Genomic DNA, 25,032 nt, shown 5'->3' with positions numbered 1-25,032 from the left:
ATGAGAGGCAAATCCAAAGGCTCACAACACCTCCGAGCATGCATCGTTCCAAGCCCGAAAAACCAACGCCCCAGCGTGAGTCTCAAACGTCAACACAGAACGTGAACATAACGAAACGAACATTAGAAAAAACTCGTGAAGAAACTGGCTGGACCAGGCGCCTGCAAAAGAACGATAAAGGCAGCGTAGATGACATTAGACAGTTGCGAACACTGACACATTTGAAACGAGCCTGAAATGAATGGCAAATGTGGCTGAGCGAAATAAACATAGGATATTGTTTACCAGGGTAAGACGTTCGCGGAATCACAGCAACCAATAAAGAAACGAAAAAATAAAAGATTTTCTCGCAATTTATGGACACTCCTTATAATGTCAAGCCAGCACCCACGCTTGTGTGAGTCACAACCACTTGAGTGCCTTTTTTTAAGAATCGTTCTCAGTATTACCCACAAGACGTGATGACATCTCACTCTCCTCTTTCCTTGTTAATATTTGCCCCTTCCCCGGTAGTGTAGGTTAAGTCAGGGCAGCCAACCGGGCGCTACCTCCCTGCCTTTCTTTGTTTGTCTCTCTCTCTCTCTCTCTGTCATTTCTCATTTGGTTGCCCCGGATCCGTGAAAAGTGAGCCTTTACGTCACTTTAAACTTTTGCTTTCTACCCTGCTTGTTAACTTAGTAACATTTATTTCGTGAAAAGTAAATGGGGTGACAACGATGTCCGCACAAGAACGCGAGACTCGTCCCGCCATGATTTACAGGCGTGTAAGATGCCACTGTTTGCTGTTCTCTAAAAGCTGCCTCCGCTCTCAATTTCTGCAGTGGCATATTTAGCTTCGCGGCTACATTGTACGGGGTATGTTCTCGGTAATCATTTGATTCATCAATTCTTACTCTTTCAGTGCTTTATTTTTTGCACGTGTCTTGCGTCAGTGTTACCACAGACGCAACACACCTATCTTGTATCTTTTTCCCCTTTCCTTTCACTAATATCAACAAGACATTGACTATTTTTAATACTTAGCATAGAAAACGAACGCCAACATGAAATTTCGAAACACCAAACTGCGCTGTTCCCTTTCGTAAGTTTGCTTTTTCTAACACACCTCTGCTATGCGGTGAAAAAACCTTTACCCGACAAATTTTCAAAACTTTACTTGGAAGTAATCTGGGGTCAATAGCTGTTAATTCGGGGAATTTTTCCGAAGAAATGTCGTCATTGTCAGCGCCTTAATTACGACATTCTTCGCGATTTCGGTTGCCCAGATCCTGTTCATGCAAACCACTATGGCGTACGAACGGCCTTTCTGAGTACACACACAAATTCGCAAGGCTTAAATTTTCTTACGTAATAGTTCTTTGTGTGATCGGCCTGGACCATCACTCCAGCCAATCATGCTTAATGATATGCAGCTGGTCGATACCACACCAATAACGCCTTATGACAGTGCTTAGTGAATCTGGCACCGTGGGGGTCTGGGGCCGTATTCACAGAAGCGCCATAAAGGTCACACCAGCCACTGCTAGAAGCTACAAGCTCTTTTATTAGCCTCTGAGATGCTCGACGCACGCTACATTCATTCATAATGGTCATTGCCACGGCTTGCGATACTGTCAACAATCTCGGAGGCAACTGCGTAGGCGGAGAAGTTTATTTTTTCGCCAATGATGCGTTCGGGCCAGCAAGACAACCACTCCGTGGTTCTAGTTTCCAACAATAATAGCCGACAATAGCTGTTTTCAACGCTCATATTAGGGCAGCCTTTCCTACCTCGATTTGTTAGTCATGTGACTGCAGTCATCCGATGCTTAACCTAGCTAACTCTGCAGCCATTCGAACTGAATCACACTAGTTCGGGCGTTAGCCGATAGTTTCGGTGCCGACCAAGGCATTTCAACTGTACTAGCATGAAGACGCTCAAACGGCCACAGAACGCGTCTCGTGGAGACGTCTGTCGAAGAAACGACAGACGAATCATATCGAAGGTCATGGTTAAGGTTATCATGAATGCACTTCTTGCATGAGTGTACACAAACACACTCCAACATGGCAGCGCAACGTTGTCTAACATCATTCAATGTTATCCGGCCAAGAAAATTACAGACAAATAAAGCTTTCTTATAACCTGCTTGTCGTAGACCTGCTGAGCAGAAATTCCGGACAATCTCAGGGCCTCTGGGCAAAATTTCTACTACCCATTTACTACACATCGCAGGTCTCGTTGAGGGTTAGCTACATGCCACCGTACAGAAGAAAAAAAAACAGACGTGTGCACTCACTTGAGCTTTGGAAGCTTCTCGACCGAGGTCTCCTTCTCTCCGGCGAGCTTCGTCCATCATCTGGGCGCTTCGCGTCTTGTCTGTCTGCTGGCTCCGCTTGAGCGCATTCAGTTTGCTGTCTCGGTCCTTTAGCGCCCTGCGGACACAGATGCAGAAGGTTAGCAGAAACAACGCAGAAGAGCCACCACGACGAGAAGTACTTAAGCCCCAACAGAATGTTGCAGCATCCTGTCCTGTAATTGTACACGATTATAAAATACCATCCTCGAATAATGACGGTTTGGTGTAGTCCTAAACGACAGAGGTTCGCAGGAAGATGGAGACTTGAGGTGATCAACAATATAGAACAAGAGATGCCTCGTTAGCAAACATCTTTTAACTGCGCGAACAAAGGACCACAGAGAGAGAGAATGAAACGAGGACAGGAGCAGTTCTTGCCACATTGCTGGAGCTAACAATTCGGCAAGGAGACTTGTTTACGTCAGAACAAAGGCAGGCCCCTCGTCGGAACGTTGGCTTCCAGCATGAGACATGCCTTGATCGACCGCTGTGGATTTGTGTGACGTCGTTCGAGTGTTGAAAGAAACGTTCTCGCGCTCTTTGAGCTTGAACATTCACCGCAGAGGAAACATTCCGTGACACTGTAATTATAAATTACGTTACTTCAATAGGAAAACGGGCACTCTTACCATGACAGCACGCTTGGTCAGGAAGAAAAGTCATGAAAACGAAAGAGGTATGGCCACGCGACCCTCAAGTGCACCAGCTCGCCTTAGACGTAATTGATTTTGACATCGTTTGCACGCGTATACATAGTGTTTCAGCTAAGTCGAGCCAAACTTTTAAAAAAATCCACGTGTGGGTTACGACAATGCAACCAACTTAGTATTGTTTCTGTCCTGTTGAGCAACTCGAAGTATATTTTGACTACGAGCTTAGGTAATTAGTTAACAATAATTAATTAACCAACATTTCAAGCTTTGGTATAAATGCAAAATATTTAACATGGACATTGTAGATCCTGTTGAGAAATGTCCAAATAAAAATGTTACGGGGAAAAGAAGTAAGGAGTATATTTACACCGTATTTACAAGAATGGCAGCGGCTGACAAGATCATAGCTCGCGAAGTCCAGAGAGTCGTCTTCTTCAAGTCATCACAAAACGTCTTCTTCATCGCTCTGTCACATGACCCCCGGCGGCTGAAGCACCGATCCGGTGCTGGTTAGGAGTCGGTCGAATGATACGGCTTAAGACGCGCGACGTGGACTACATCGGAATGAGGCTGAGCCATGGTCAAGGGGGGCGATTTCGTAGGTGACGTCGGTTACTTGACGCAAGACGTGGTAAGGGCCAGAGTAGCGTGAAAGCAACTTCTCCGAGAGGCCAACGCGTCGCGACGGAGACCAAAGGAGAACCAGGGCGCCGGGTGTGCAGTGGGCGTCACGATGGCGGGTGTCATATAAGCGCCGCTGATTTTCCTGAGAGTCCACAAGTCGACGTCGGGCAATATGGTGTGCCTCTTGTGCCTGGAGTATGGCGTCCCGGGCGTACTCTGATGTGAAATGCAGGCTATCAGGCAGAAGGGTGTCGAAAGGTAGCGTAGGGTCGCGGCCAAACAAGAGGAAGAATGGAGAGAATCCTGCGGTATCATGGCGAGAAGAATTATAGGCAAAGGTAACGAATGGTAATGCAACGTCCCAGTCACGATGGTCAGCGGAGACATACATGGACAGCATGTCAGTGATGGTTCGGTTCATACGCTCGGTTAGACCATTCGTTTGTGGGTGGTAAGCAGTAGCAAGTTTGTGTTTAGTCGCACACGAATTTAGAATGTCATTAACAACTTTAGAAAGAAAGCAGTGGCCTCGGTCGGTGAGGAGCTGTCGAGGGGCACCGTGATGAAGGATGACGTTTTCTAGTAGGAAATCGGCGACATCGGTTGCACAGCTTGTCGGAAGAGCCCGTGTGATTGCGTATCGGGTGGCGTAGTCTGTTGCTACAGAAATCCACTTATTTCCCGAAACAGATGTAGGAAATGGGCCTAAAAGATCAATGCCTACACGCAAGAATGGTTCTGATGGCACGCCAAGTGGTTGATGGCGGCCAGCAGGGAGTGTGGTCGGCTTTTTTCGTCGTTGACAAAGGTCACACGCAGCGATGTAACGCCAGACGTCACGGTAAAGACCAGTCCAAAAAAAGAAAGCGCCGACGAACACGGTCGTAAGTCCGTGACACGCCAAGGTGACCGGCACTCGGCACATCATGAAGCTGGGCGAGAACAGTCCGGCGCAGATGCGAAGGGACAACTAAGAGTCGGTCAGGGCCGTCAGGGCGCATGTTACAGCGGTACAATATGCCATCCTGGAGTTCAAACATTCGAAGGGAAGGGTTGGGCGTCGTTGAAGTCAGCCGGTGAATAGGGTCTTTTAAGAAGTCGTCCCGGCGTTGTTCCGCCCCGATATCGTGAAAAGCACTCAAAGAGAGAACGGTGACAGGAATGTCGGCAATAGAAACGTCAGGTGGGTCGACAGGATGGCGCGGCAAGCAGTCCGCATCTTGGTGTAACCGGCCGGTCTTGTATACAACTGAGTAGTTGTATTCTTCAAGGCGCAGAGCATAGCGGCCAAGGCACCCAGAAGGATCTTTCAGGGAAGAAAGGCAACACAGACCGTGGTGGTCAGTGATGACTGTGAATTGCCGGCCGTACATATAGGGGCGGAATTTTCCCAATGTCCAAACGAGAGCCAGACACTCGCGCTCAGTGATAGAATATTTGCGCTCAGCAGGGGAACGAAGGCGGCTGGCGTAAGCAATAACACGTTCTTTTCCTTGCTGTTTCTGGGCCAGGATAGCTCCACTACCGTGGCCGCTGGCATCGGTACGGACTTCTGTTGGAGCTGATGCATCAAAGTGAGTGAGAATGGGAGGGGAAGTAAGCAGCCGGATGAGCTCAGGGAAAGCACGAGCTTGCTCACGGCCCCAAATGAAGGCAGCGTCTTTCTTGAGGAGCAGAGTAAGAGGGCGTGCAACGTCCGCAAAATTGCGGACAAACCGATGAAAGTAGGAGCAGAGGCCCAAGAAGCTGCGAACGTCCTTGGCGCACGTTGGCACGGGAAAGTCTTTCACTGCCCGGATTTTATCTCGATCAGGACGTACACCAGAAGAATCGATGATGTCCGAGCGCAGAAATTTCACGACGACCGAAATGGCATTTGGACGAATTGAGTTGTAGCCCCGCCCAACGAAAAACAGATAGGACCGTCGATAGGCGTTCGATGTGCGTCACAAAAGTCGGAGAAAAAACGATCACATCGTCCAAGTAACAGAGGCAGATGGACCACTTGGAACCATGTAGGAGGGCGTCCATCATTCGTTTAAATGTGGCTGGGGCATTACAGAAACCGAAAGGCATCACTTTGAACTGATAAAGGCCGTCGGGAGTAATAAAAGCTGTTTTCTCACTGTCCATGTCATCGATGGCAATTTGCCAGTACCCGGAGCGAAGGTCTATGGATGAAAAATATTGTGCTCCATGGAAGCAATCCAGGGCATCGTCAATGCGTGGTAGCGGACAGACGTCCTTCTTGGTTACCTTGTTTAGGTGCCGATAATCTACGCAAAATCGCCAACTGTTGTCCTTTTTCTTAACTAGTACAACAGGGGATGCCCACGGGCTGCAAGAAGGCTCAATGATGTTACGAGAAATCATCTTATCAACTTCGTGTTGGATGATGTCTCGCTCAGTAGGAGAGACGCGGTAGGGTTGCCGATGGATTGGGCTCACATCCCCGGTGTTAATGCGATGTTTGACAACAGATGTTTGTTCGAGAGGATGGTCTCCAAGGTCGAATAAGTCACAGTACGAGGCAAGGAGGCAACGTAGTTCATTGGCACACTGGGGCGGAAGGTCGGGCGCAATCATTTTATTAGGGCATTCAAGTCTGAAGGGGCAGGAGGCACAGCAAGAGTTGCATCATCATCATCAGTCAGCAGTTAAACCAGAAATGTGGTAGTCTCGGGCCGGCGTGATTTGCGCAAGTGATATGCCGCGCGGGAGAACTTGTGCACAAAGTCCAAAGTTCACTAGCGGAAGACAGGGCGTGTTGTCCGTAATGGTAATGACGGTGTGAGGAAATGCGACGTTATGCGAGAGCAGGACATCCGGATTAGGGGATACGATGTAGTCACCGTCTGGAACGGGCGGAACGGGTGAAACACCTATGTAGGTAACGGCAAGGTGAGGGAGGCGAATAGGCTCTGTGGAACATAGCCGGATCGGAGTACTATCGGGGGGATCAATAGCAACGATATTTTCCTTTCGTGCTGATAGCTGCGCTGGTTTTAATTTTTTCCGGGCTGCAAAGAAAAAGCGCGACGTTCGAAAAAAAGTATCACGTGACTACGCGCTTAGCACTCTGAGATTAGTGCACTCAAACGTGCCACGAACGAACGAACCATGCCGCACGCAGACCGAATGCACGAACGGGCCTTGAGCAACGGAGGTGGATCGAATACAGTGGTTTTGGCTGCCACTTTTGCCGAGATATATTGCCTATTTAAAAATGCAAGTGCATATGCGATAAATTACGCATGGCAATTCTTGAAGCTTTGTCTCTTTTTTTGCTGTTGACACGCAGCGTAGAAGGCGAGGAGGTTTTGTCGGCGAATGCCGATGTATCGAAGATGACAAGTGGGGCGACAACCTGTAATCTTTACAGCGAAGCTGTATATGGCTAGGATTTGATGTATATTTCGTGTTTGTGCATCAACAATAAAATAGATGCGCGTGAGCCAACCCGCAGCAGAGGTGAAGCCTGCCTCAAGCACTCCGTTGCTAATAATAATAATGATAATAATTAATGAAATAGATCAATCAAGAAGCATGGCTTCAAGTCGATGGGTATACTGGTACCGTTTGTCGACAGCACGTGGACTCACGAGCAGCAGGCGTTGCCATAAACGCAAAGGACAAAATGTATACACAACTATACACCATTGACTCGCCAGAGGACAATTCTAGCGACTGTGGCGATGTCTGTGCCGCAAAAAACGAAAGATGGAATTGTGATATCCGCTGCGTATACAGTATATCTCCAAGCACATCCAAATGTGATATCGAGAAGTTCGTGACCACGTACTTTGCATAGGTTAGCCATGATGATACTACCCCTGTGATTACCGTTGGAGACTTCGATGTGGACATTTAGAAACCAGACAAGATATGGTTCACTCAGTTCGGGCTAGAAGAGTTTGGTTTGAAGTGCCACACCAATCCCAAGTCACTCAACTACTCAACAACGGTCGTGTATAGATTTAACTTTGGCCAAGGATCTGTCTAAGGTTGTAACCGAACCAATCAGTGTATATCACAGTAATCACAAAGTTTTCGCCAATACCATTTACAAATGATGCAAAATAAATACATGTACCCTTGAATGTACATGTACCCTGTGTGGTGTGCTACAGCTTCGCTGGTCATCGACCTTCACAGTGCGGAATGACTCCTCAATTTTTTTCGTGCTGCCTATTCATGCCTATTCATGCTGCGTGCAGCGTAAATCGTTCGCTGGTATCATGTTTGAGGTAGGGTGCCTGAATGTCCTCCTCCCGGAGGACATCAAGGCACCCTAGTTTGAGGGCCCCAATGTGACCTGCGCGTAAGGGCGTAGTCACGTGGTCTTTTTCTTTAACTCTAGCGCGCTTTCTTTGCTGCATAGAAAAATTAAAACCCCACCATCTATCATCCCGGAAGGAAAATATTTTGACACTGGTATTCATCAATAGACTCGACAACTTTTACTTTGAAAATTTCTCATTAAAACAATGCTTTAAAGGTTGCTTAACGAATTATTGTTGATTATTTACCTCAGATGGTGGTAAAAACTAGCTACTAAGAACAACACTAAGTTGGTTGAATTTTAGTAACTCACAAGAGGAAAGATTTCATGACTTATCTGAAAGAATCTGTAGTTAGCGGTAACTTGAAGTACATTACATTCTAAAGGAACCAAATAGTAAAAATGGCAAGCTCTTAGTACCTTGCCTGCACCTAAATACCGAAATGCGTGAGAAACGCTTTAAAATCAGTGACGTCATGCTGCCGCAACAGCTCAGAGGTTCCGGTGATTCATTCAAAAAGGAGTACACGCACCTTGATTTTTTTTTCGCCAGCAAACAACCCCCTACCTACAAACAAATGATAACACAGTTCTGAAAGAACACAAAATCCGAATGAACTGACTTGGCGTTCCTCATTGGTGTCCTTTTAGGTATGCTACAGAAACATCGAACTAGCCGCAACAGCTGTTCTCCGCCTAACTGCGCGCAAGTTGCGTGTACTCACTCTTGCAGCTGCTTGATCTGTGCGTTCAGATTGAACTTCTCTTCCTCGAGGGAAGACATGATCTGGAGCAGCCGCTCCAGCTCGGCCTCGTTGGCTCCTCCAGTCGGAGGCGGCGGTGGCTGCCTCGTCTCCAGTTCGGCGCAGCGCATCTTCAACTCGGCCAGCTGTCGGACCAGCTCTTGCTCCGTCTCCGTGCTGCCGGCCTGACGACGCGGAGAAAAGAAGACGCGGTTAGTAAACTGCGAGACAGGTTGACGACGCCCGAACACGAAGACGTGAAAAACAGTGACGCGCCTGCCAAATATCCACCTTTTGAACAATTTCCACGAGGGTTGCAATGCGGGCTTGTAGGTAACGCATCTTGAATGCGTTTACGGTAGCGCGATTAAAAGACAGGACAAAAGAAGACACGCAGGGGCACACACGGCGCTAATATATATTTTTTACACTGTGTGTTAATCGCGCTACCGTAAACCTATTTTGAACAATGTTCCAGAAAACAACAAGGGAATTCAACAGCATGACTGAGTGAGTGAGTGAGTGAAATAACTCCTGTTCCGGTCCAGAGAAGGCTTCGAATATATATAGTATATTCCTTGTTGTGTACGGCGTTGCCTATCTTGCTATGAGTGTTGTTAAGTTATCGCACTATTGTCCTAGCTTAACCAAATTGTGAGTTCCGCGTCATTGCCTGTGCAACATCGCGTTGCGTTTGGAAGGAAGGTAACTGTTTCGAGTCTATAGACAATCTACGGACAATAGTCATTAGGGTCTATTTCTTTCAGCCGATTCCCAGTCTATAGATATTCTATAGACAAATTTCATAAAAAGCTTAAGGGCATAACTCCGCATACTGTCTATAGACTTGTCTATAGACAGTCTGTGGATCTTATAGCAAATGTCTTGAGGCTTACTAGTGTATGTAGACTGCCAAAAGAAATTTTCTTGTAAGGAATATGGACTGGAGCCCTTGGGCAATTTTAGATGCTCTGCGACCCAAGATATTGAGAGGAATAGTGTTCCTCAGTCCCCCGAGCTTCTTAAGGACGTGCGAGTGCTAACCGCTCTAACGGTACTAGCCGCTCGTAACTTCTGATTCAGGTGAGGTTAAAGGAAGCGAAAGCTTCATTAACAATTTACCGATTGTAAATTACCGATGCGAGAGCGCCGCCCCCACGGCAATAAATCACATAGAAGAGAAAGCTACAGGTGTCACCACGGTTGCCAATGCTATCTTTATCGTATGTGATGGCTGCGTATAACGTATACGTTAGCTTATAATAGAAACCGACTCATGAACCCGATGACGTCGGGAGCATTCCCAGTGAAGAGAAGGCTGTTTCATGCTGAACGTAAGGCCTTTACATTTGCTTTAGTACGCTATTATAAGACTGCCTAATATAGCTCTGATAATACGTGCATGCCTGTTTTCGCTTACGCGGACGCTAAATATGAGATGATTATGATGACGATGATGGGATGGAGTAGAGAGGAGGTGGAGGAGGAAAAAACGGTGTCGCTAAATACGAAGCGCGAAGACACATGCCGAGAGTGGGAAGAGCAGGCGAAAGACCAGGAACTGCATAAATCGGATGCACAGAACGCGATCGAACCTTTTGCATGGCAGCCTCGGCCTGCTCCAGCTTCTCTTTCTTCTTCTTGAGCCTCTTTTCGAACTCGTCCAGCTGCTTCTGTCGGTCGTCGAGCCTCTTCCTGAGGGCCTCGAGCTCGGCTTCCATTTTGGGGTTCGCCTGAGGCTGGGCGCCTTTCGCGCGAAGGTTCTGGATCTCCGTCTATAGAATTGAGCACGCAACAATCAGTGACCAGCTTCTTCAAGAAAGAGATATGCACACTGAGAGACTATCACGGAAACTGCACGAGTTGCAGCTTGCTGTATCTAGATGCGTATTGTGCAAAAGATAGCATGCAGTGAAATAGCAAGGGAAAGTCATGGGGATCAATCAGAAGCGCGTCCAGTTTGCAACCCTAGGCAGGAAGAAGGGAGTCGAGGAATGAAAAGAAAGAAGAGATAACAAAAGCTGCGTGAACACGTTGAGGTGCGGCAATGACTACAAATTTACTGCACTATTTGTGGCTATATAGAAAGGACGGAAGTAGATTTAAAAATTTGGAGGACGGTTAAGCTTCGCCTTTAAGAGCGGAACGCGATAACGTTATCGGGCCCCACTCGCCGTGAAGCCTACTTTATGAGTAGGCTTCACTGCAACACGCAACGTGGGAAAGCCAGCTTACAAAAATCAAGCTTACACCGATCCCCTTAAGAACGGCTTCACTTTTAAACAGAACTGCATTGCTGGGAAGAAAATTTTTCCAGGGGCAATATATGCCGTCTGATATCAAAATTGTTGCGTGAGCGTTGCTTGCTTGAGCCGAGCCGCGCACCATCAGAATTGGACGACGCGTAAGCTTTGCCTTTCAGAGTGGAACATGATAGCATTCAAAGATCCCTGGCTGCTTATCAGGCTTTCGTCTCGTATATTCAAATTACAATCCGGCGCTATCATGTCTGTAGGTTGTGGTTAAGTCGTACTTTGCGATTTTTCTGACGGATTTTACTTTGAGAAATTAAATTTTGGTTCACTAACGCCTTGCGCCACGCGAAGGGCCTGCCCGGTCGGGGTGGTTCGGGATGATGTGGTTCGGCATGATTATTTCTGCCAGACGCCGACGCTAACGCCGACACCGGATTTTCGGCGACACGGTGCCCTTAACGCTATCACGTTAAAAGATCGAGAAGCAAGGTTGTGAAAAAGAATTCCACGCACCTATACAGCGGTTTATGCCAGCTTTCAACGTTCAGCGCTTGCTCATTCAACGCGCAAAACCTGCACAGCTTCCAGGACGTGTCAAGGTGAATGTCTTTAAGCTAAGTTCAGTACATGCGATACCATTTAGTCATGATTATGATCAGTATAGCTGCGAGCTTGCGCTACGCCGTGACATGCCACGAATTCAGAAGAGCAACAACTGAAATTAGTGAATATCCCGTAGAGTTATCGCGCAGTTAACTACGCACAACAAAGCCAGATTGTTTAACGCGTCTTCACCCATCATTCTCCGCGCTGTACGACTCCACAAATTTCCGCAGCCGTCTAACGTGTCACAGCTGTTGCTTCCTCGGTAAACAGACCTTCCGATATAAGTCACTTTCTTTTGGATCACTGATACGCTTTGCCCTGAGCAACAATCGCGAATGAAGACATTGAATGCGGGCACTAGTTACATCTCTTCAGAATAACTACTGGAACCAAACAATGGTGTCGTTCAAGCCAGCATGCTCCTTTTCCTTGTTGGCTACATACATGCAAAAATAATAAAGCCGGTACTGTAAAGCCAGCCACACGTCAACAATCATGCGCATTGTCAGGGAAAGCCAAAGATAAGAGAGATAAAACGAAAATTATCGCCCTAGTTATCGCGTGGGCAGAAGAAAAAGCAAGCTCATTTCTAAAAGAAAAATACTCCATGAAGTATGAAACCAAACATCACAAAATCAACCACTACTTATAAACAGAGATAACTTGTCATACTGAAAAAAAAAGATAACGGAACTCAAGGAAAGGATTCGCTGAACCATTCACCAACAAAACAGAAGTAATGTGCCACTAGGACCAGATCCGAAGTAACAGAACGGACGTGCTGGGGGTCATTCGTTGACGAACACATGGGGCGCCACTGACCTCCCTCCGTTCGATCTCTTGAACCAGTTTCTCCAGCTGCTCCTGGAAGCGATCTCGCTCCACTGAGAAATTCTTGATTTCCGCCCGTGACTGTTCCAGCTGCTTCCTCAGCTTCGATGCTTCTTCTCTCTGACACTCCATTTCGACTTGCATCCTGTCCAATTCCCTCTGCATCTTTTCGCGCTCGCCTTCCTTCATTCCACCAGTGGCCTGCTGCTGGAGTTGCTGTTGCTGCTGCTTCAGCATTCGGTTTGCCTCTCTTAGTTTCGTAGTCTCGGCGTGGGTCTCTTCCGACTGCTTTTGCGCATGAGCAGCTGCATCCAAAGCTCTTTCCAGCTTGGCCCTGAGCTCCTTGTTCTCGGTCTCGAGCTTCTGCATTTGCTGTGTGCTCTTCTTCAGTTCCTTGTGCAACTGTTGGAGTTCTTAGCTGCTGTTTCTCGATCTCACCCCGTATCCTCGCGTCCTCCTGCGCACGCGCAGCGGTGTCCGTGCCGCTGCGTCGTTCCAGTTCTGAAACTAGCTCCTGGACCTCGATCTGGAGCCTGTTGCGTTCCTGGGAAGTCTTGCGCAGCTCCTCCTGGACCATCTCGAGGGTTTCGTGGAGCCGTTTCGTCTCCGCTCGAAGGCTTTCCTGTTGGCTGCGGTCTTTCTGCGTACTCTCCTGCACGTTCGCGATGTACCGTTCAGCGTCTTCGACGTCCTGTTTCAACCGCTCCACCTCCATCTGTAGCCTGCTGTTTTCGCCGACCGTCTTTTGGAGGTCTTCTTCGGAGCGACCCAAAAGGTGCCTGAGGCGCTCCACCTCCGAGGTGCTCTTCTGCCGGTCTCCTTCACTGGCCTCCTGCAGGGAATCCAGTTTTGCCTGAGCCTTGTTCAGTTCTGTCAGAAGCGAGTCCCTCTCCTGGATAGCACAGTCGGCTCGCTCACGGAGCCTCTGACATTCGGCTGTTAACTTCTCTATCTCTTGGCGTTGCCGATCGTCTGATGCCGCAGAGGCCTTTTTGAGCTCGGCCTGCGTAGCTTCCAGGGCTCTGCGCAACCGCTCATTTTCGGCTTGGTGCTGGGAGCGCATGTCTTGAAGTTTCTTGACCTCGAGCTTGGCGCCTTCATATTTGTCCTTGGCTTTTTCAACTTCGATGTAGAGCCGTTCAATTTCATTAGCGTGCGCCTGGCGTTCTTCCTGGGTGACACCCTTCTCCGACCGTGTTCGATCCAGCTCGGCTTTGAGCTTCGCGTGTTCTTCGCTTGTCTTGTTGAGCTCCGCGAGCGTCTTTTCGTACTTGTCCCGCATCTTTTCAACATCGATACGCAGCCGTTCGAAGTCTGCCTGAGACTTGTCCTGGGTGCTGTGGTACTTGGACATTTGCGCCTGGTAGCGTTCCAGTTCCGCCTGCTGGCTCTCTTTCTCAGACTGAAGGCGATCCTTTTCGTTCTGTGTTTTACGCAACTCCGTCTGTGCCCTATCCAGTTTTTCGTACAGCTTTTCCAATTCCACTTGCATTCTTGCCAGTTCTTCCTGCGACTTTTCGTGATGCGTTTGCGTTTTCCCCACTTGCGTTTGGATGCGGTCCATATCTAGAGACATGCGGTCGACCTCGGCTTGCAGCCGATCGCGCTCGGCTTGAAGACGGCGCGCCTCCAGCTGTGCCTTATCCAAACGATCGCGGGCCACTTCCAGCTCTACTTGACAGCGATCGAGGTCCTGTCGTGTCTTCTCTTCGGCCTCTTTGGTCTTGGCCAACTGGGCGTTCGTTCTTACGTAGAGATCCTGCAAGCCTTCAAACTCTTCCTGAGAGCGCTTATGGTCTTCCTTGGTCTTAGCCAGCAGGACCTGGCACTTGTCTAACTCCAGGGCCAAGCGGTCCGCCTCTGCCTGACCCTGGTCCAAGCGGGTCTGGGCTTTGAAGCTTTCCGCCTGTGCCCTGTCAAGCTTCTCGCGGAGCTTGTCCTGTTCCAGCCTGCACAGTTCCCTCTCTTCCTGGGCCTTCTGCAGCTGCAGCTGGAGCTTGTCGGCGCGGTCGCGCGCTGCCCGCAACTCGGCCTGTGCTGCGTCGGCCTCGGCTCGTCCTCGCTCCGCCTGGAGCGCAATCTTGTCGTGCCTGTCACGCATCACCTCAAACTCTGCTTGGACGTTCTCCCGCTCCTTGTGTGCCTTGGCTAGTTGACTCTGGAGGATTTCCAGACGGTCTCTCAATGCGTCCGCTTCGGCCTGGGCGCCGTCACGTTCCTTGTGCAGCCTCTGCTGCAAGGCCAACGCCCTGTCGGCCTTCTCCCTCGTCTGCTCCAGCTCGGACTGCAAGCGCATCCTTCTCCTTGTGCGCCCGTTGAGCATGCAGCTGCGCCTGGGCCAGCTGCCCTTGCATACTCTGCACCTCATCCTGGCAGCGCTCGCGGTCGGCAGCCAGCCTCCTCGTCTCGGTCAGCGCCTTGTCCAGCTTCTCCTGGAGCCTGTCGGCCTCCAGCTGCGCCCGGTCGAGCATCGCCTGCGTCTTCTCCTGTGACACCTGAGCCTTGGTGAGAGCCCCCTGGACGCGCTCCAGCTCGGCCCTCAGCGTCTCCGCCTCGGCCAGCGCCGCGTCCTTGTCGGACTGGCCTCGGGCCACGATGCCCTGCACGCGGTCGTACTCCTCCTGGAGGGCCTCCCTCTCGGCCTGCGCGTTCTCCAGCTTGGCCTTGAGCCGGTACACTTCTCCCTGGGAGCGCTCCAGTTTCTCCTGCAGCTGCTCCTGCTCGCCTCGCGCCCGCTCCTGCTCCGCCTGCGTCATCCTCAGTTCAGCTTGCGCCCGGCGCAGCTCGGCCTGCACGCGGTCGAGTTTCTCTTGGGTGCGCTCGTCGGACGCGTGCTGCTGCTGCTGCAGCGGCAGTACGCTTGTGGCGCTCCGGTACGGCGACGACGTCACCGTGGGCTGTTCGAGGCGGCCCACGTGCTCGCGGAAGCGGTCGTTCTCGAGCGACAGTCGCGCGTGCTCGCCGCGCATTCTCTCCCAGTCGGCGGACGAGCGGCTCACCTCGGCCTGGATCTTGTCCAGCTCGGCACGCGCCTGTCCCAACTCGGACTGGGAGTTCTCGAGGCGCGTCTCCAGACGCTCCTTCTCGGCGTTGGCCTTCTCCAGGCGGCTCTGCAGCTTGTCCATCTCGCTCTCCAGCGCGTGCATCTTCATGCGGTACTCGGCCAGCTGGCGCTCGTGCAGGTCCCTCTCCTCGTTGCGCTCCTGCTCGGCGCGGTCGCGCTGCTCGCGCAGCTGCACGATCTGCTTGTCCTTGTCGCCGATGGCCTCCTCCAGGCTGGACAGGGCGCCCTCCGAGGTCGAGTGGTGCGCCTGGATCGCCGACAGCCGCGCACGTGCCATGTCCACCTGGTTGTCCTTCTCCTTCAGCAGGTCCTCCAGGTTCTCGATCTGCGCGGTCGACGGAGAGTGTTTAAAGATGCACATCGCGGGCGCGACGGCTGATAATTGTGAGCTTAAGTCATGGGAAGCGGTGATCGTATGGGAAACACTTTGCTTTTTACATGGCCTCCTGAGACTTTAAGGAATTCCGGAGGCCTTGTTCTACGGCATATCTCACAGTCATGCGATTTCGCAGGAAAAGTTTTTCAAAGTGATTTCTAAATATGAGAACGGCACTGCACAACTTTGCAGCTCATAACAAGGAAAAAATTAATCGTTGTAGTGCAATTTATTTCAATAAAACAATGTCAATGTCTATTTTTATTGCAAATCTAAGTTAAGATGTTAGTTCATTCAATACAGCATTGCGTCGTCCCGGATCTGCACTTGCAGCGAACATTCAGCAACTTGTTAATTTTGGCTTCGATGAAAATGATAATCACAACCACAATAATTTTTGTGCTTTCTTTAACACGCACAACTCCATGATTGTTGAACAGATCAGTTGTATCAGTCAACAATGAAAAGTTCAGCCATCACTATATTGAAGAAAATATAGCATGATGGCTTGACTTCCGTGCTTCTAGTTCAAACTGCACTAATTCTGCTATGACCCAGTTACATAAAATCAACGGTAGAACGGAGGCAGTATAACGGGGACAGCCTCCACCATACAAGCTATTCAAAAACGGCAGGAACTCCGCCTAAAATCCGCTAATGAAGAAGATAACTGAGGTACTTGACACCCCTCAAACGTTTCTTCCTTCTGGATAGATAATAATGGTTATATACACACCTTCCTCTGAAGCACGTTGATCTTTCGGTCCTTGATGTCCATGTGGTCTCTAAGCTCCTGCAGTTCTTGGCTTAGTTGGTTTCGCTCCTGCGTCGCTGTGAGCGCCTGTTGAGTCTTCTTCTCTATCAGCTTGTTTTTCTCCTCCAGACGCTGCCGCAGTTCTTCAACCTGTCAACGGGTTGATAATGCGTCAACGGGTTGATAATGCGCCAACGCTTTAATAACACATAATCTGGTGCCTTAAGAACAAAGCTGACTTCACTTAACGTTAGAAATACTGCTACAAGAATAGTAGCTGAAATTCACTTCCGAGGAAAAGTAGTGTGTCTCGGGAGAGTGAGGACTTGCTTCAATTGCTCTCTACTCTACATATTAGACATCCATCGCAAACAATTTCTCGTGCACGGCGCCGAAGCACTGACGTATAGGCACAACCGTTCTGCTTTGCACTAGAACCGTTAATTTGCACGCAAGTTAGATTGTGTGTATGTGGGATTGTATGTATGCATACATAGTGTTTGGTGTTTACTTCCCACCGAAACTTAACTGGGACGTACAGATTCAGCAGTCAATATCTAAGGCAAGTAAAATGTTGTTTTTTATTCGTATAAATTTCAAATCAGCGTCCAAAGATGTTAAAAAAACACTTAATTTTTTTTTGCATGTCAAATCTATCCTCGATTACGCCTCTATGATTAGGGACGCATATCATAACTATTTGATACAAGTAACAAAAAAAAACTTCAAAATCAGGCTGCACTCTTCGTCTCCAATAATTACAACCCATTAGAAAGTGTCACTGAAATAAAAGCATTGCTGAGCTGGGCAACATTAATCACCAGAAGGAAACATTTCAGACTCAAGTTCTTCCACCGTATCTTCTATAATCAAGCAGGCATTGATAGCTGCAGCTACCTGTCGGAGCCAACTTAAGTCTCGAATGGACTCGACCCCTCAAAGAAGGTGCGCGAATACAGTTGTAATACCAACCATATTGCCGAACCTTCCTTCCACAAACTGCGAAAGACTGGAATTTGTTGCCGGAAGAATGTGTTTCAATGTCTGATAATCACGATCTTTTTTCGCGCCTGTGTTTGTGACAATGCATTACTGTCTCAATTTTGTTTAAATTTTTTATTACGCTTGACAATGTTAACTTGTTCTATGTTCCACCTTGATGTTAGTTTGCTTTGTGTATTTATTGTAGATTACTGTGAATGATTTAACACGTCTTTCTCAAACTGTCCCCCCTGCGATAATGCCGTCGAGGCGACGCATGTATTCTGTAACTAACTAAATAAATAATATGTATGTATGTATGTATGTATGTATGTATGTATGTATGTATGTATGTATGTATGTATGTATGTATGTATGTATGTATGTATGTATGTATGTATGTATGTATGTATGTATGTATGTATGTATTATGTATGTATGTATGTTATGTATGTATGTATGTATGTATGTATGTATGTATGTATGTATGTATGTATGTATGTATGTGCGTGCGTGCGTTCGTGCGCTGCACGCACATTTGTGAACAAACGTATACGGATAAGAAGTTGCGCGATAAAGCGGATTTTCTCCTCCTACCTGTGAATGTAACTAGAAATTGAGGACTGCAGTCCAAGCTTGGCATTGCGAACTTTCCAGTGCACTCGTCAGTTTCAGTTTATGCACGTTAATAACGAAAAAAATTCTGTTTCTTCGACGACCCTGTTGTTCGTATACTTTTGCCTCACGGGTGTACGTAAGCACGCACACACCTACGCACAACTATCGCAGACCGACGAAACGCCATCAGGGAAAGCTACGCGTTCGTTGGTGCTGTTACCGATTGGTGCGGCCATCGGCTCATGCTAATCGTATGTCTAGTATCAGGACTGGCAGGCATCGGCTCTTAGAAAGAGTTCTACCCTAGGAACAGTTTTGATGATACGTGCCCAGGAGGCCGATAATGCCAGAGGGTTGTCCATTAGTTTCATGCTAACCTTTCATTGGCACTTCTTCGTAAAGAACGCAGTAGTTCTTAGCTGGAGAGCCCTAGATCGAGCATGTCCTTCCAAAATTGCTCTTCTTATTTGAAATTTACCGTTCGGCTTCCATCTATCCAAAATATTACCTATATAAGTATACGTGTATGTGCCCGCCCGCACGCGCTTATCTCCTGTGTGCCGCTTAGCGACGTCAAAGAAGGGGCAGCAGCATCACTGACGTCAGCCTGTAGCATGTTGTAGTGCTCCTCCTTGGCGCACAGGGACTCCTTGAGCACGGCGATGTGGCGCTGGTAGTCGTGGTGTTGCTCCTCCAGCGTCTTCATCTTGGCGCCCATGGCCAGGAGCTCCTGGTCGCGCTTGTTCAGCTCGATCCGGAGCTCGTCCAGCTGCGCACAGGACCGCCAGCACTGAATTAACTCACGCATGCGCAAACGCCATAACCTCAGAAGTAGTTATTCTTTGTTGGGTTAGTTGGTGGAACGTTGCTGCACAGACGAGAGAAATGAACAGACACAGTCAGAAAGAAGTCAGAATCGGGCAGGAAATTCACAGAAACATGGAAACTTGAAATGATCAACGTGCAGTGGTCGAAGGAGAGGCGTCTAAGGCAAGGGGACGATAGCTAGCTCTAGAGGCATTCCTTATTCGGCCAGTGCTAATCCACAGAAAAATACAGAGGTATGTTAAATAGGTATATACATTCGCGACGAAACGTTTGGAGGCCACGGAAAATTATTTCTTATTCGCATAGCCTTGCCACGCCGGGCGGAATCAAGAGGTATGCAGTCAACGTGCGTGTGCTCAACCCTTGCAATATAGTGAAGCAATTTCGCATTGCAAAACTGTCCTAGAAGAAATTTTCAAATTTTTTGCTGATACCCTGGTCCCCAAAATGTTGCCGGAGACTACACACATGTACGCGTTCATCCTCTATGACTGTATTCAATTTTTTTTCTGTGTTTCCTACTCCTCGAAGTTTGTTTGTCATGGGACAAGAAGTATTCGGCGCGACCTAAAGTCGTCGACCTCGCCTTAAAAGCAATGCAATCGATGGTTAGGTCTGATTAGATTGATTGATTGATTTGTTTGTGGTATTTAACGTTCATCAGTAACACTGGGGATATGAAAACGGAGGTGCTCAATCTTTAGTAACAACCACGTGAAGCTCAGGCGAAAATAGCCATGAAAAGCATAGAGGAAACTTAACTATCCCTTTTAAAATTCAACTGTGTAATTACTAAAAATACGAAATGAAAGTGAAAGAAAACAAAGCCTGCTGTAATCGGAGCCGTACCCACAACTTCCGTATAACGCAGGTGTAGCTCTAATAAAAATGCAACGCGTATTGCAAATATGAACGCCGCTCTATAATCAGTTGTATTTACATCTTGCGTTAAAAACAGATAATTTCCCCCATGCTTTCCTAACCTTCCATGTATCCTGGCTTCATACGCTTCTTTCAGCACTTGTGTCTGTTCACGCCTATCGCGGATGCCACAATTTGCTTCTACTATCGTTTCTTTTCTGAAGAGACTCAGCATTCCATCTTACCAAGTCTCACTTTATGACATTTTCGTGACGCGATTTGCTCTGGCTAATCGTATCACTGGATCATGTCTAGCCCTGGTTGGTGAAATATTTTACTGGTGAGAAAAAACAAAAAGGCTCTCTCGACCTGGTACCGCTGAGGAGATACCGGAGGCAAAAAGCAATAATAGAAAGAAAATTATAAGGGGATAAAAACAATAGGAAGCTTGAAAGTGTTAAGTTAAAGAAGAGAGTTAAGGAGCACTGTGGCTCGTTGGTAGGTTTGCCCAATGTGCTCTCCTTTGTAGCCTTTTCGAGACTTGCGAAGGAAGGACGGAAGGAGAAGCAAAGGTTGAATGGTAAACCACTGCTACACTTCTCTGAAAAAAAAAAAAGGGGGGGGGGGAGGTAGCAGGAGGGAGAAGAATGGGAGTGAGCGACGATAAAGAAAAAGGGCGAAGGAAATGGTATAAAATATGTAGCGTTGTATCGTTTGGCAGCTAGCCATTGCTTTTGTTCCAATACCTTCGTTAACCAGAAAGAGGGGCCAGAACATAACTGCCAGGAATCGTCGAACGGCACCGTGAACAAGGTGGCGCTAGAGCACCGAGTGACCGTACGAGCAGTTTATGCTCGAGCAATTTTCGAACAGATTGTGTATATAATGCCACCAGGTCACCAGGATGCGTGTGGGACTTCGGCTGGGACCACCCAGCACCTCCACCAGTTTGTCACGTACTACGGAAGGTCTCTATGACAAGAAGTACGGCACCGGCAGTGACGAGCATTAGCCAAGGAGTTGGCCTGCCCATAAACAACTTCTCCTTTCCTTGCCTGAATGCTGGCTCGCGCTTGCCGCAGCTGGTGGTCTTTTGGCAATGCATAGCTTGTGGCACATAGCTGAATTCTGCCTCTTTATTTTCCAAATACAAATTAACGTACCGTCACAGCTGGCTGTTTATCAAAAGTATCACTCGCGCACTAAAGCAGGAGACAAACTGGAACGCGAATGCAGTTCCAGCAAATTTTCGGGATGGTTATCTCTAAACTGGTACTATTTTCGGTACTGCTGCCAAATGGATATGAATTCATTATCCCGTGGCTCATTTTCTGCATTAAGAAAATGCGCTGTAACTTGAATAAGTAGTAACTTTATTAGCCAAATCTTGATAGTTGTCTGTTGTTGCATCGTGATTGCTTGCACGTACAAGTCCGCCTATTAAAGTAATACCCTAGAAGAGGTGACATTGCGCTACATGTACGAAACGTTTTTTTTTTTTAACAAATACCACGTATAACAAAAATGCATAGCACTTAGAAACACTCGAGAGACCCACACGGAATGTCGATGAGGCAAGAAAGACAAACAAGTGAGGAAAACTTCCCGTGTACTTGCTCGCGTTCACATACGTCCACGTTCACTCCAAGTCACGCAACTTACCAGCTTGTGAAGGGACTGAAGAACAACTGAACGGTGAAAGTGGCAGCCAAGCGAAAAGACAAACGTGTCAATGGAAGCGCGCGAACGCAGATTACAGTGATCAACCTATATCGGCTGGAACGCCTTATGCCAATGCTAAAGGCGTGTTCCGATCTCGGGTATAGACACTCATTTCGCCACCTTTACGCTTGACAGCTGATATCCTAAGTCGTTTTCCAATCCTGACGTATACACGGCAACGGAGACAGTCGGTGCTCGTCGTTGTGTAGCAAGCAGGCGACACAGGAAGAGTAATACAACGAGAAGCTGCGATTTGGCGCGGAGTCAAGCGAGCAGTGTTGACAGGACTTACGATCGTGTTGAAGTCTCGTTGGCAGTGGCTGAGACGTCGAGCCTAAAGTGTGGTACTGTTTAGAGGATCGTTTGAGAAAAACGCACGTTTCAGAAAGCGGTGTGTGCGAGTGGACAAGTAAACAGAAGAGATTTGTTATCAGTCGTCTGGTGTAACGGAGATAAAGCCGCACCATATAGCCTAAAATAAATTTGAGAAAAAGAAAAAAAAAGTGACGTTTACTATGTCTACGACATTTGGAAGAACGTTGTTCGTAACAACCTTTCGGTTTTACTTTGGCGTCGAAAACAGGACGCCAGGCGAACGGTGTGGATAAGTGTTCGCGTTCCTGTTTGCAGAGAAGTTGTATTTTCTGAGATTTCAGCTTAGAAAGATTTGGTTGCCGGAAAAAGCTGAAAAACCCAGACCAAGAAGTGGACCTGCTTATTCTCTTGTTAATATAGACAGCCATGCACAGAACATAAAATCCCTCACATTGAAGCCCGATCTTTTCTCTGTCCTTAGCGTTTAACTCTGTCATGTCTACAGCTGCGTTCGTGATTTTAAAGATGCATGGACAAGCGAGCCTTGTGCAGTGCAAATCTCCGTATGCAATAGGCCGATTTAGGCCTCCTCACTGCAAAGGTAGCACAGTTCTTCGGGTGGTGTGATTCCGGTAACAATCGCAGCCTCGTCTCTATCCTTCGGTGCGAGGACTGCCTTGAGTAGCAGCACCAGGATTTTGGCCACATTGCGGATCTTCCTAAGTACTTCTTACTTATGTTCGTGTTTCTATTACTACGCGAGAGTCCAAGGGCTTGATTGCTCTTAAAGTCAGTTACCAATGCTGTGTTCCATTACTCAAAAAGAAAGTGAAACGGAGGCCATTAAGCAAAACATGTTTATGAAGCGAATCGACTGCTCTGTCTGCAAGATCGAAAAGAAATTCCAATTGCTAGGGTGGTATAAAGTACTCGCTGGCAGTTGCCAGCCTTCTTCTCGCCTTATTTCCATATCTGTCCACTATATGTATAGTAGTAGTAGTAGTAGTAGTAGTAGTAGTAGTAGTAGTAGTAGTAGTAATAATATGCAAATAAAACACCAGCTTCTTTCTGGTCATAGCTGAAGTGTGTTCGAAAGTGTAGAGGGATGTACCCATTGTCCTCATCACGAGATCTTCAACAGCTAGGCACATATTCATTAAGGTGGTGAATTGGCCTAGCTATTGAGGTTCCATGCTTGACAAAAGCGCAAAATACACAACACAGACGAGCGAGCCGGTAACAAAAGGGGATTGTGTCGTCTTCTCAGTACGTTGTGCCTTTTGCGCTGTTTTCAAAGCATAGTATCGCCAAATGGCACCACGTGACTGTTTATATACTTACCACAGTGTCGTCCATGCCAGTGACCAGCTGCGGCGTGTGAGCGTTCAGCTCGTCCCGCGTCGAGCGGGCCCTGTGTTCGAGCTCTCTCTCGAGCAGATCGACTTCACTTTCCAGGATGCTGATCCGTGCCTCCTGACGAGCACATGTGCACAGCGCATGCGGGAACGGGGGAGGCTCTGGAGCAAGCGCAAACGAAACCAAAACGAAAAACAAAAGGGGGGCACGAGGCGAACAACCAAGAGAAAACAAAGAACTTAATGAAGCCGTTGAAAGCAGTGACTACACTACAGCAGGTGCAGGCTGGTAGGGGAGGAGTTGCTGCTGCCTATATATCATTCGCGCAATGCGAGTCACTGTAACTTTGATCGGCTGATAGATACAAGACAGTAGCTTATCTTGCCCAAATTAAATCACTATAATTAACATGTGTGCATAGCTTCATTCTTTTCTGCACTATTTGGGTATATTTGACTTTATATGCGCTGATAATGTCATTTGCATCACGATTCGTTAATTGAATAACGAATGAACAGTTTAATAAAGAAGATCATTACAGTTCTAGGCTCTCGATTTGATCTTTATTTTAGTCTTTCCCATCGTAATATGATGAAGGAAGCCGTATGGCCACTTGAATTTGAATCTCGTTACTGTGATTTGAATCAGCAGATTGAATCGGAAGATTGATTCAGGGGGTTTCAAGTCTCAAAAGTCACACTGGGGCTTCGGAGACGCAGTAGTGGGGGGCTCCGAATTAATTTTGACCCGCTAGGGCTTTTGGCACGGGCTTGAACTACAAGCACACGAGCGTTATTACATTTAACCCACATCGCAATGCGGCCGTCGCTACCGAGAATCGAACCCAGAGACCCCGCACTCTGCAGATGAACGCCATAGCCACTGAGGTCCACAGGTGGGTATTGAATTGAAAGTTCAAAACTTATACGTCACTTGTGGAGCGAGAGCTTTAGTAGTGTACCTTGCTTGCTCTCGCTGCTTGCATCTCCCTCATAGCCTTAATGCAACTGCTTGACGGCATTCAAAATCTTGTCATACATTGAAAAAATAATATTGTGCTAGTAACAGGTGTCTGGATAAGGATAACACAAAACGTCCACTTGCTGCTTGCATCTCACGCATAGCATTAATGTGCCTGCTTGAAAGCGTTGAAAATCCTGTCATACATAAAAAAAAAAATAATATTGTGCTGGTAACAGTTGTCTAGATAAGGATAAGACAAAAAATCCGCGACAAAGCACAAACAAAACGCATTCATGCGCATACAGTGATCTAATCTCAGAAAAAAAATGCATGCATCATAAAGGAACAGCGAGCATGCGGAGGTTGCATTTTACAAATGCTATGACTGTGCACACCTAAGTACTGCTCTGCAACCGAGACCATACTAGCAAATTGCACAAGGCAGTGCATCGTATAGTAGAATCCCGAAAATTTGCTTTTCCGATCCATATCCAATCCGATATTTAAGATAAGAAGAACCGTTCTTCTCGTATTGTCCGGTGAATTTGAGCAACGTACCTTGGTGTCCAAGATGGCCTCCATCATGGTAATGTGGTTTCCATACGTAGTACGCAGCTCCTCAGAGAGGGAGCGCCATTGTTCCGGGGTGGCGCAGCCATCGCCGGCCGTGCGTCCAGCGTCAATGTCGTTCTCAACTCCTCCGCGCTCCAGCACACACTGCTCTTGGCAGATCGTCAAACCAACGCTTTGTATCAAAACTCACGAAGTCTGATGGCTTGGTAGCAAAACCGAGCTGTTTCACAGCTAGTGCTCAGTACAAGTTAGCACTCTTTTATGACAGGTTACGTCTACATAACGTGT

The 25,032-nt window shown here is 47.8% G+C and overlaps 1 protein-coding gene across 1 annotated transcript in view; it reads right to left on the bottom strand.

Annotated features, from left to right (window-relative positions):
* Positions 1-25,032, bottom strand: part of LOC119461268 (trichohyalin-like) — a 127,593-nt gene that overhangs the window by 18,299 nt on the left and 84,262 nt on the right. The window contains 8 exon segments of the mRNA XM_049672162.1: positions 2,280-2,415; positions 8,624-8,826; positions 10,237-10,416; positions 12,325-12,747; positions 12,749-14,623; positions 14,625-15,722; positions 16,510-16,677; positions 18,728-18,895. Of these exon segments, the coding sequence (XP_049528119.1) occupies positions 2,280-2,415; positions 8,624-8,826; positions 10,237-10,416; positions 12,325-12,747; positions 12,749-14,623; positions 14,625-15,722; positions 16,510-16,677; positions 18,728-18,895 (4,251 nt within the window).

This window comes from Dermacentor silvarum, chromosome 8, assembly GCF_013339745.2.
Source record: "Dermacentor silvarum isolate Dsil-2018 chromosome 8, BIME_Dsil_1.4, whole genome shotgun sequence".
In the NCBI taxonomy this organism is placed as follows: Eukaryota; Metazoa; Arthropoda; class Arachnida; order Ixodida; family Ixodidae; genus Dermacentor; species Dermacentor silvarum.
This window is presented reverse-complemented; position numbering and strand designations above follow the sequence as displayed.